This window comes from Thermobia domestica, chromosome 8, assembly GCF_964235325.1.
Source record: "Thermobia domestica chromosome 8, izTheDome1.hap1.1, whole genome shotgun sequence".
Taxonomy (NCBI): domain Eukaryota; kingdom Metazoa; phylum Arthropoda; class Insecta; order Zygentoma; family Lepismatidae; genus Thermobia; species Thermobia domestica.
In genome coordinates, this window is record NC_137461.1 from 158142957 (window position 1) to 158156434 (window position 13478).

The window sequence follows — 13478 nt, forward strand, 5'->3', positions numbered from 1 at the left end:
ATAGTGGTCTAACCCACATTTTTAAAAATGGCGAAAAATCGAGTTAAACTTAAAAACATGTTTTTTTTTTTTTTTTTTTTTTTTTGTACAATATGCCAAAACCAAGCACAAGTGGTTGAATGTGTCATACATTGTACATGCATATATTGTACAAAAAACCACATGTGTTTAAGTTTAACTTGATTTTTCTCCATTTCTAAAAATGTGGGTTAGACCACTGTTGCGCTCGCCCCCTGAATTTCTCTCATTGGTTTTATTCTATAAATATCTCCATAGAAAAGGCTAACTTTTCTCACAAAAATACATGTCTCTATCATTCTTCAAAAAAATATATACCATAGAAGTTTGCGTTTCATTTCTTTTGGGACACTCTGTACTTCTAGTATTATTCTTATCAGATCAGATCCAACATATCTAATTTGTGTTTTACTTTTGACACATGAGATTAAGTCAATCCAATATTAGATTATCTGCAATTAGTTTCTTTTGAAGCTGTGGTGATGGTCCTACGGTCCTCTCCTGCTGTACCTCTTAAGGTAACTGTTGACAATGTATCTTGTAAAAGCAAGTCCGTCAATGTTTTCGGTTTCTTCTGCTACTAGAACTGTAATGCCAACTTCCATATCAGTAGGCCTATATTTGCAAGTAGTATGGCTGGTGTTCGAATCTGATGGCACGACGATTATTTATATCTAGATAATCGTCTTCTTCGCAATCTTCATAAATAAAATGATAATCTGCTAGTTGGATATAAATATTTGCACCCAATAATTATTTTTCTCTCCTTTTCTAAAAATTTCAATTTAAAAATATAGTGCACCGAGAGCCTGAAAGAAAAGCTGTAGTATTTCACTGAGAGAAGATCCAAGAATGATTAAGAAAAACAAAGAAAAAGAAGTACAGTGGAGCGTCGATTATCCGAACGTCGGTCATCCGAACGACCGCTTAACCGAACTGTGTACTCGCTCGCATCTGTTACTCTCCCACCCTACCGTTTATCATCCCCCTCACTCCCAAACCAAGTTTCCCACAGTAGTCGCCGCACTGAGCCACCGCTGGCGGAACATTGCTTCTAATGGGGCCTTCATAAGGCGCTGCTGACCGGCCAGTCGCTATGTTTCAACAATCAGCACACTTCTGTCGGTTTGCCACTGGCTGTAGAAGTACAGTTCAGTACAGTGCAGTACAGTACAGTTCGATTATCCGAACAAACCAGTTTTCCGAACACCCATGTGCCCCAATTACTTCGGATAATCGACGCTCTACTGTAACACGGAAAATGAAATATGAAACTGCTAAGTTATAGGAATTTGCAAGCTTTCTTGTTATTGATGTATGTGCGTGTGTGTGTTCTTACCTAATATTTGCCACTCGTCACGTAAATCTTACCAATATATTGTTATTTTTTCTGCATTATTCTTGAATGCATAAGAGTAGATTTTAACACATGATTTGAACATTTTACATTAGGTTGAAAGATTGTAAGCGCTTGTGTACATACTCTAAATAGATAGTTTGCAGTTTGGTTCTAAGATTAATAAGATAAAAGTTATTCAATGGTAAGAAATATCTAAGTGTTCATATCCACACTACATGCGTGAGGATATGTATAAAATTCTTCTAGAATTTCTTGTATTACTTTACCTTATCTTACATCAGTATGAACACGGCCATTTGCATAGCCAACCTCAGTGTACCAAAAATAGCGATAGAAGATTTCCATAGTTCAAAACTATATGTTATCATTCTAAAATACTCCTTCCTATTCCCTTGTCCCAACCTCGCCATTAAAGGAAAATTACTGAAAAGAAACCGCCTTCCAGCCTACTTAATCAAACTTCTTATATAATAATAATAATAATAATAATAATAATAATAATAATAATAATAATAATAATAATAATAATAATAATAATAATAATAATAATAATAATAAAGTAAGTATTTGATTTTCAAACTCAAACTTAAAGAATATTAGTGAAATGTAAACTTCTTGCTTACATACAGTACATCTCCATTCAAATTTTTCCAAACGTTACCTCATTTTCCTTGCATCCTGCAAAGAATGAAAATTTGAAATGAAGTGAAATCTTTCAGTTTTACGTCCCAGGAATATGACGACTAGATTAAAGGAGACGGTGATGAGAAATGGATGAAATAGTGGAATGAAGGAAGTGAGACCAAACGGGAAAACCCCGAGGAAACCCATGCACACGGTGTTTGTCCACCACAAAATTCACTGGGCGCGAGCCGGTATAGAAACAAGAACCCCATGCAACACAGGTGAATGGTCAACCATTGAGCCATTGTAGCTTCCACGAACTCAATTTTTCACATTATACAAATTAAATAATCAGATAATTAAACACACACACAATCTTGGTAAACATGAAAATGCGGTTATATTACTAGTAAAAATGACTTTATACTAACCTTTGCTTTTACTTTCTGAGGCAACATTTTCAAAATTAAATTGCAAACACTCATTAAAGAAGGACTCAAATTTAAAACTACAAATTTTCTGAATCGATCCGGATATCCTTCCTGTAAATAGAATCCAAATGTTAATAATGCTTTCGGTATGAAAAAAGTAGCGGTTTTCTATGCATTGAAATTAACAAATATGTTTAATTTATAGCTGATAATATTAATTAAAATAAACCTAATTGGTTCATAATGAGAAACGATAGTATTAACAGTAGTAGTTATTAGTAATATTTTTCTGTTAGTACAATATAATATGTTTAATGTAAACCACAAGTTCCACCTAACGTCTTGTACACCCAACCACAAAAGTATCCCCCCTAATGCTCTAATTCCATTACTTGGAGTCCAGGTCATTTGCAGTTGTGAGAACGCCTAGACAGATACAGCCCAACTTACACGTAACTTTACTCGGCACTGACAGCAGTTGCTAGCACTGAGTCAAGTCTGTATGCAAGTAAAATTCTGAGTAGATGACGCACGAAACATTTCTCCATTCTGATTCAATCTCTCTGGTTCAGAGCGTGTTGTCCAATAAACACCATATGTTAATCTCAATATTGCTGTGTATGTAATGTATTTCATTATATAGTGTATAATCAAAGAAATAAAAACATTTATCTCATATGAATCATAAAATGCTTGAAAGTAGCTGAAAATATCAAATCTAGAACAACTGCTGGAAATAACTTTGTAAATGATTGCTTCCATTGAGAGGCCTTCTCCAAATCTCCTCATTCCGACATCATTTTCTTTCTGGAGGAGAGAAGATCTTGTCACACTGAATATGCATTGAAATTGAAACAGAAACACTTGAAAAAGTTTCAGCCTGGCCGGAATTCGAACCCGGGTTTACCAAATAAAAGTTCAATGCGAGAATCCCTCACCTAGCTCGACATTTAAATTCCCCCCAAACTAATACCTGAGTTAAAGTCGTTTCATGGAAAAATATACAAGATATCCAAATATAACAAAAACAAAACAAATATAAACAAAATATAAATAAAAATATAAACAAGAAAATATAAGCAACTTGTGTGAGTGTCTTAATGACTTACTCGAGATTTCCTTGTTTAACTCAAAAACAAGTTATAAAGACGTTCCTCAATGAGGAAAATATTACGAAACGTTCTTCACGTTGAGGTTACGCCATCGGCAGAGCCATAACTTGTGGGGGAGCAGGGGTCAACTGTCCTCCTAGAGAAGCTTCCCGCCTTTTGAGGGGACCCATTTTCAGTCGAAATTTTCTTACTCGCTATACGATAGGAACATGAAATTAGAAATGAAGTATCAAATAGGGTCACTACTTTACATAAACAAAACAGCACACAAAAAGTAAATAGAACAAAAATGAGTCGTGGACCCATTTCAGTAAACAATGTCTACTATTAGGGACTCTGGAAATAATATTTATTCATATGGCTTTGAGATTTATCAATATTTTCCCCTTAAAAATTTTGTCATGTGTGGAATGGGACCAGGGAGTAACTAACGGAACAGCAGACCTTCCCGTGCGGAAGGGCCCACAGGTTTCGTGGGCCCATAAAGATTAAGAGAAAGTAGGAAAGAGGGGGCCCAAGAATTAGAAGAACAACTTTTTCTAGGGGGCCCAAATAAGCTTATTAATGCTTGTCCCCCCAGAGAAAAATCTAAGTTACTTCGCTGGTCGTCGGCTGCAGGGATGGTTCCGATTTAGACTACATTTCGTCTTTACTACAACTTCTAATTTCCAAAGAAGAAAAGACGACAGAAATTATTTTCACATTCTTTAAATCGTATCAACACGTGTAGAAATATACAGTTCTATGTTTATGTTCCATAACTAATAGTTTATTTTCTTATATTCATCTGAGGAATTTGTGGCAAATTGAGGCTACATGATCATGAGGCGCAATCCACTAGGGGTTCGAATTCCTCTGAAGAACAAGTTCGTAATTTTAACTGTTCTTAGTATTTTGTATTCGTGTCCCTGTAGTGTTTGGAATACGTCGAAAGGATGTGAGGTGGCAAAGGCGAACAATAATCCGGTTGGGGCGATTTGTTTTAAAAAATGTGAAAGCAGGAAGCTCTCATTGCAGCTACCTGGGTTCAAATCTCGTCGTGGCAATTATTAATTTTTCTGAATGGGAAGATAATGTTTATGTAATTGGTGTTGTAATTATGTCATTACTTTATTATTATTATTATTATTATTATTATTATTATTATTATTATTATTATTATTATTATTATTATTATTATTATTATTATTACAGAAAGAAAGAAAAAGTAACATGTCGAAGGTATCCATAGGAGCAAAAAGGTTATACAGTATGTCATATATTTCTTAGGTTTACACATGAACGCAATAATATTATTACGTTTATAGATCTACAGATAGAATTATTATTTTATGACAACAAGAAATGGAATATAAATATTTGTTAGCTGATAACAGTAATGCATTTTGTTTCGCCGTTCCTCTAGGTATAAAGGTGAGGTGACATCTTAAATAGGATCTTTCCAGTGACTAGCGTTGTAAGTTCGATCACTATTTGCAATTTTTGCACAGCTACGAACAATTTCTTGAAACTCATTTTTGGCTGGTACTACAGTCGTAAGGACGTGTTTAGCCCTTATATATTCCACAATTCTTGTCCAAACACGTTACTTTTCAGACGGTTACGAATGAAACTATACTGATGACGTAATATTGTGTTGTTGATATTTCACCTGTGAAGGAAGTCATCTTAACTCTTAGACCCAGAGAAATTGAATACTTTTCATGTTAGTATACATCAGAAGTATCAGTTTTGTAGATTATAAAAATTTACTGAATTGCCACACCTGGAATCGAACTCGTGTCCCCACCATTACGAAACTAATCCTTAAGCCACTACTCTAATATATCACTGTTCTGGAAGAAGGAAAAATGGAGCTGCATTAAATTTAGTAATTCCACATCTTTAGGATTCCATTGTAATAATGCTGAAACTTTCAGATTTCAGTCATGATAAATAGTTAAGTATTATGCAGAAAGAATAGCCCAGAGAAGTCAACTTTAAATTGACAACTCGTATGTACGGAGGCGCTGCCGTATTCTCTCGCCTCGGGCCCTGATTTCTCACGGCACGCCATTGGACAGATACTCATATTGATTGGAATCTGGTGATTTAGGGCACTGGTTTATTTTTTTAAAAGTTAACTAATTTAATGAACCTTCCTTTTTTTACGCGTTTTACTCACTTTTACAGTTTTTCCAATTATTCTTTAAGAAGAGGGACAAAAAGCAGAAACATGGAAGACAGTAAATATCATAAACGCTATTCACACGTTCTTCCCTTGCCTGAAGCAAAACAACAAAATGTGGTGAACATGAAATTTTTGATCTTCCATCTTCTATGTGGTGTTAAATCCAAAGTTGGAGTGGGTGAGTGAGTTAAGTGGATCGAGTTTTCTGAGTGAGTGAGTTTGTCGTGGGTCAACAGCGACCCACTGCGACTCACCACTCACTATGACCTACTATGACCCACCGACCCACTCTGCTCACTGCATTTTCACCCTCGACCCTAGCCATAGAAACTAAAAACACGTTTCTGATTGGTTGCAGCTTGCGATGTCAAAACCTTCTTGTGTCTGTATTGTGTATTTTAGTAAGAATATTGTCACTTTGTTGGAATTTAATAAGAAGAAAATTGAAGAAGCAGTTGAGGTTAAATTTATATCGTGGCAGTCAAGGTTTAACACAACGAGCCCTGTGGGGCTTGTAACCCGCTCCTCCTCCTCCTATTACTACTACTAACACTTATACTGTGGATTCGTATAGCAAAACTGCGCACGTAACGCAATAGTTTTTTGAGTATTATTTTCAACTTATTTAAATGAAAAAAAGTTTTCAAAATTGTAAAAATTAAATATATAAAAATAAAAAAAATTTCCTTGGTCCGGGTATGAACCCAAACCAAAAGCAATTATAATTACTAGCACATTGCGCTAGTACTTTCAGCCACGAAGACCGCCAGTAACAGACACTTTATTTTTGCTATATTTCTGGTACGTGCCGAGAAACGGATAAATCCAAGTTACCAGAACCGTGTATTTAGCTCCTACGAGTAGGGTCGAGCGTGATTTAAAAATATGCTTCTGAACACTGGTCAATTTGTCTATGTTTTACTTTCAAGGCCTCCATTTCCCTTTATCATTTCTTTCTGTTTAATTACCTGAGATGAGTATCTCTAGGTGAAAAAAGAACTTGAGCCATTATTGGATATTGATATTTGTAATTGTAATAATGGCAATAGGACGTATACTACTACTTGGTTTTCGAGACACACAGCCTGTGAGTTTTAGAGGAGCTAACTACTGAAAAAATGCATTTTTGAATCACTGTAATATATAAATTGTTATATAAAAATTAAATGTAACTGTGTGTGCCTAATCATCACGCCCAAATTGCAGTCAAATAAAATGACTTTAGCTATATACGTAGGTCTTATTCCAAACTGTGATGTTATCATATTGCGTTTATTATAATAATATGCTAAGGGATAGTGGTGATCCGAATATTTGCGAAAACAACTGAATATCTCACAAGGTTCACTTTCTACATATGGTAAATAGATAGTTGGTTAGTTTGTAAAAATAATCGAAAACGATCGGCCGAGTTCGATTCCCGGCAAAAGCTCATGTGGTTCGGATTCACGCTAATCCGTACTTCATGCCGTAACCGTCGCCGGACCACCGATAGGCAACTAGCGACATCTCGCAAAACATTGGCGGCTCCGCGGCGACGATCCGCGGTGGTCCCTCTTCCGTTTTGAAAATTATACCACCAGCGTCCCACTAGTGGCAGAGACGCGACAAAAAGCCAATGAACCACCAAATTACTCCCCAAAATATGTAAAGTCGCTTATATGTGTCATTTTTTACATTAAATGGAGTCTAAAAAACAGTAAAAAATAGTACAAGAAATACCCCGGAGAGTGCTCGAACCACCAACTTTATGATTACTGGGTGGATGTTTTTCCGGCTTCACCACGGAGGCGATGAAGGAAACGTCGCTTGTAAAGAAATATATCGTTGAGATCTTTTTAATTTGGTCAATCAGAGTGCTCCTTTAACCGTGTATATGAGCCGATAACTGTTCGTGATATGATGAAATGCGTTTGCGATGTAATTTTATAACAAAATGACGTCTATTTACTTTATTTCCTAGTTCTCCGATACTCACTTTCTAATGATCGACAACAGCTGCCATCTAAATTCATACAAGTATCGCACATATCTCAAGATTTTTCACTTCATCAGGTTGAGGCAGAGGTTAATCTTGATCCCCGGAGCTCACTTTAGAAGCAATTCGTCAGGAAAAATAATATATGATAATAATCGAATGCACATGACTGGGGATAGTTCGTGTTGGTCCCTTCGCGATTCTTCATGACGAATCGAAGGAGCGCTGACCAAAACGAAGTCCTCGCTGCTACGCAGTGGTAACTTCAACATCCCGACTCGAGATATCTGTTTCGACACGACGAAACTCTGCCGCCAGTGGGACGCTAGCAGCAATCCTTCGACTCGTCGCTACATTGACGGATCGACGTTTACCCGCAAGTGGGACACTGGGTGTTGGCGACGTTTACGTCATGGGGTAGGTCTACTTCTCATATAGCTTCGCAGCTGAAAGGGACGTTAAACTCAAAATCAACTCAACAAAAAATACAGTGCTTCGAATCATATATCCATATAAACTTACCAGGAGCTTTATAATATTTGCTGAAGCTTGTTTATTATATGGATCGCTTAGATCACAGAACAATGAACCCATAAAGTTGTGAGAAAAATTGACATAACTTTGTGATGTTAGCTTGTGTATGTTGGCCTACATACCTTGATTTGGGAATTTCAAATATCGTCTATTTCTCCACTGAAAAGTATCGATAATTCAACAAGGAAATAATTAGACCATGATAATTTAAATGAAAGTCATCGTAATTTTGCCCATGACAAATACTTTACCATTTTATATCATAAAGCTCAGATTCATCGTTATTGTAACGGAGCGGTGCTTGAGCGATTAACCGTAGAAATTCAAACTCCGATTAGTTAGAATTTCACAACCTGGTTTTATTACAAGTATAAACTTTTTAATTGGTAGAGAAGAGGCCATGGATCATGTGTCACAGTTGATGACGATGTGTTTTGTCGGACAGTAGTTCATGGTGGGTGGTGGGTCATGCTGTGGGTAGTGGGTCAGAGTAAATCACGATGGGTGGTGGGTCACTGAGTTGTCGATAAAGTTTTCATTGACCAACACCATCTCTGATCAAATCTGTAAAACGAAACGAAACAAAGAGCAATAATACACAAAATGCTCAAGATCTTAACTATTGATGACATAACTATTGCATTATCTGAATAACTCCAGTATATCTACAAATCATCATTTGTCACATTTTACGGAAAAACGTCGTGATTTTCCGATAACCTGATATTATAAATGTTGTTAATACGGAAAGTTCATTGATCTCATCACTTATTCACTTACTCTCTTATGATCATCAAAACCTTTAGGGTACTTCCCGTAGATATAGAAAGGTTAAATGTAGTATCCAGCCTTCGTGTAGCGTGTAAGTAAACAAATGAAAAGCAACTGTATAATATTTCCCTCCCCCAAACTCCTAAAGTGGAGTCTGTTGATTATTCAACAAAATCCAAACAGAAAATGCATAAAATATAAAATATGTAGCCAAGTCTCGACTTTGCAATAGTGATAATAATAATAATAATAATAATAATAATAATAATAATAATAATAATAATAATAATAATAATAATAATAATAATAATAATAATAATAATAATAATAATATAATAATAATAATAATAATAATAAAGGAATAACAGAATTACAAACTCAATTACGTAAACAAAGCTTCCAATTAGGAAAAAATGATTGCCACGACGCAGGGCCGTAAATTGAAACCGCCACTGCCTCCCATTGAAGCTCCACGCCGTTCGAGGGGGCCCATTTTAAGACAAAATTGTCTTACTCCATGTACGATACGAATATGAAATTATAAGTGAAGCATGAAACAGGTTCAGTACATTACATAAACAGAACAGCACATAAAAGGTAAATAAAACGAAAATGATTCCTTAACCCATTTCAGTAAAAAATGTTTAATTAGGGGCCCTAGAAATAATGTATATTCGTATATTATTGTGAGATTTGTCAATATTGTCCCCTTAATTAATTTCTCGTGTATGGAATGGGTCCAGAGGCATAACTAATTACCCCGCAGACCTCCGGGGACCCATAAAGAGTAAGAGAAGGGTGGAAAGAGGGGGGCCCAAGAATTAGGAAAAGGACTTTTTCTAGGGGACGCAAATACGTGTAGTAATGCTTGCCCCCTCCCCACAAAAAATCTAAATTACGGCGCTACCACGACGGGATTGGAACCCGTGTCTCTGTCATACGAGTTTCATAGTTTGCCAATCTACCACAAATTCCTCATACAAAGATAAAACAATAAACTAGTAGTTACGCAAGATAAAAACAGAACTTTCTTTTTCTACACGAGTTGATGTAATTCAAGAATGCGAAAATAATATCTGCCTCAGGCACGTAGCCAAGGGGTGGGTCCGAGGGTCCGCACCCCCTTCCTCTTCGAGACCAGAAATCAAAAAACATTAAGGAACGATGAAAGAAAAGGAAACGAGAAAAAGAAGAACCAGTGTTAAAAATATAAAGCTACAGCAAGCGTTTGGTTACTCTTTCTTCTGAGGAGCTTTGTGTGGGGGATACAGGGTGGGGGAGTCATGTTAAAAATGGATATTATTGTAACGGAGCATTTTGAATTGCATCTAACTCCATGCTAATCCTATGGACTACAAATGACGATCAGATAGACTCTCAGGTAGAACTTAACAAATACCAATAATCCCCAATAATATGAGCCTGGCAACATAGGTTACAGTATCATTTGTTAAAGAAATTTTCAATTTCTCGGCAACACTAATCAATTTTGCGAAAGGATGTGTTCACTGCCAAAGAGATCTCGTATCTATCTTTAACGGCATTAAAGGAAGACAAGAAAAAGAAGAAAAGACAAGAAAAACCGAGCTCGAAAGACCTCCGAAGACTATATCATTCTCAATTTTTCTATATTCTTTTACTCGAGATGTCTTCATAGCTTGATACTAAAATCTTACTAACATATCCTCATTTTATTGTCCCAACAAAGCAATATGGGTACGTTGTCAGTAAAATAGTTTAGATTGATCGAGCCTCTTGTGTGTAACCGCAATATTTCATGTAACGCCCCCTCATTACAAAATTCTGGCTAAACGAACCAAAACATTTTACCAGTAAAATAGTTTAGAATGACCCAGCTCCTGGTGTAATAACCTCAATATTTCATCACGGATCCCCGCTATTACCAAATCCTGGCTATGTGCCTGTCTTCCGACTTGCATTTTCGCGGATTCCAAGAATTTCAGATATCCTCTGATCTTATTAGCCGATACAGATAGGACATCAAGAGCCATGACCTACATATATCGGAAATTAAGGCAGACTGCTGTCAGCCTTCGTGGCCGACCGTACTAGGGCAACACTAGAGTAATGAAAGTAGTTTTTGGCCTGGGTTCGAACCCTACCCAAGGATTTTTTAAATTTTCATAAAACTTTTTTCATTAAAATAAGCTTGCAGTTTTACTATCTGGATCCATAGTATAAGTAATAATAATAATAATAATAATAATAATAATAATAATAATAATAATAATAATAATAATAATAATAATAATACGAGTAGTAGTAGTAGCAGCAGTAGTAATAGTAGTAGTAGTAGTAAGAACGGGTTAGAAGCCCCGCAGGGGTTGGTTAGGTTCTATTCTCTTGCTCAAATTTTTCTGTACATTTTACATGGCCAACTTCAACAGCTGGTTGGGGTAGCGTGCGAATACTAAAACTCTTGGGATTGGCGTAAATGCTGCCGGCTTCCCTCTTTGGAAATTAGAAGTTACGATGACGAAGAATAGTATTAATGTAAATCGGGAGCAATTAAAAACGATAAGGTAGTCTCAACTTGAAGAACGTATCGTGATATTTTGCTCATTGACGAAGGTCTATATAACTTGTTTTCGAGTTAAGAAGGAAATCTCGAGTAAGTCATTATGCCACTCATAAGGAACGTCTTCTTGTTATAATATTTGTATAGTCTTACATGTAACCATTTTAAGTAGCTAAAAGTTTAGATTAAAGGTTAAGTGACGCGGTAGGTGAGTGGTCGAGCAGTTTCGCATCAAGCCGCCGTCGAGACAACACGGATGCTCTGCTGCTTACACAGTGTACTATAGCCTATATTATAGTGGACCATATATACGTTAGGTGTATTTCATTGCTTTCATTTCTATATCGAAGCAATTCTACTGAAATAGGAGTTATACTCCGTACTCTAAATTATTGCCGTTTCGGCGTAGTGTCGGGGTATCAGTGCAAAAGTGAATATGGAATATAAAAAGATCTTCAATTTAAGCTGGAAATTGACAAGAAGTTCCGTGAAGTTCGACCAGTCCCCCTGGAAATCTACCAATGGATGAACTCCACTTTCCCAGGTATTTTTGATCACATCAGTGCCATGCAGTTAAATAGTGAAAATTTTTGTATTTTTTTAAAATTCAAAACGCAACACGAATACGATGACTTTGCAGCTCAGGCCCCTAGTGAGGTCCTATTCACTCATCCAAATAAGGAAGTGAGTTTAGTTCAAATCATTTCCGCCGCAGATCCGACTACCCTCCTTCGTGTGTTTGAGTTCCCTGTCGAGGCACCGAATAACTTATTGAGTGAGGCTCTTAGTGCATATGGTTCAGTGATTGAAATAGAAGATCAGAAATGGGCCCCTCCTTATCCACCTGGTATTAAAACTGGAACTCGCCATGTACATATTAAACTGACATCTCATGTGCCATCCCGACTTCTAGTCCATGGTTATAAAGTAGGGGTATCATACAGTGGACAACCGATTACATGTTTTCGCTGCCAGAGCTCTACGCACACAGTAGCGAACTGTGTACTGAAGTGGGCAGCTCAACCGGGGGGGCGAGTGTAACCCGACCACTTCCCCGTCAATTCCTCGCATGGCAGAACTCTGAAAAGTGACTCCTATGACATCCTACAAATTAGCCCCATCGGTCATTTGTACGAAATCTGGTGACCAAGAAGATGATCTTGAGCATCGACCCTCGGTACCAGACCCAAAGGAGTTCCCTGCACTTACAATAAAGTCGATTGAGAAAGCGAAGGAAGATACCCAACTCCCAGTAAACGAGTGCCTTTATCGACTACATCGGAGGCCTCCGGCATACGAGTTGAGCATCATATCACGTCTCACACCTTGGAGGTTGAACCCAACCCATCACCAGTTCAGGATAGGGAGGTCCCGCAAGAGACACAGGAAGAGAATCTTGAACCCCTTGAAAGCGATTTTCTCCAGCATGAGACACAAGTGATTAAATTTAGCGATGTTATCTCTAAACAAAAAATACGACAATTATCCCGGAAGGAAGAACTGAATTCTCACTTGGAAGGCAGCCAAGTCTCTCTGTCTTGCGAACGAGATCCACGTACTCGCCCAAAACAGGTGTTCGACACAGATACATAAGGTATTGGTCTTCAAGGTCAATGAATACAAACTCACCCCAAGTAGTGTGGTGTGTGCCTTCTTTTTGTTCTTTTTTGTACTTTCTCTACGCCACGTGTGTACAATACAAGTGCCCTCCAATTCTAATAGTGCAAGTGTGCAGAGTGGAATAGCGCTAGCTATCACTTCTCCTACAAACAGGAAATCCTTGAGTGTTAGTTGTGTTTTAATCTACCGTCGACGTATGTGTTTTAACTGCAGCGCTTAACCTATTCATTAACATCTATCATGGATTTTGTAAGTTATTTTTTGCTTCCGTTCTTAGTTTTAAGACTCACATTAAATTTTAGTAGAACAAACTTACTTAGA

General features: G+C 37.0%; 1 protein-coding gene across 1 annotated transcript in view; it reads right to left on the reverse strand.

The window, feature by feature from the left end:
• The window catches only part of LOC145692364 (uncharacterized), a 64555-nt gene that overhangs the window by 10782 nt on the left and 40295 nt on the right, over positions 1–13478 (reverse strand). The window contains exon 3 of the mRNA XM_081767662.1: positions 2434–2544. Coding sequence (XP_081623788.1) covers positions 2434–2544 — 111 coding nt within the window. The remainder of the gene's footprint in view (positions 1–2433; positions 2545–13478) is intronic.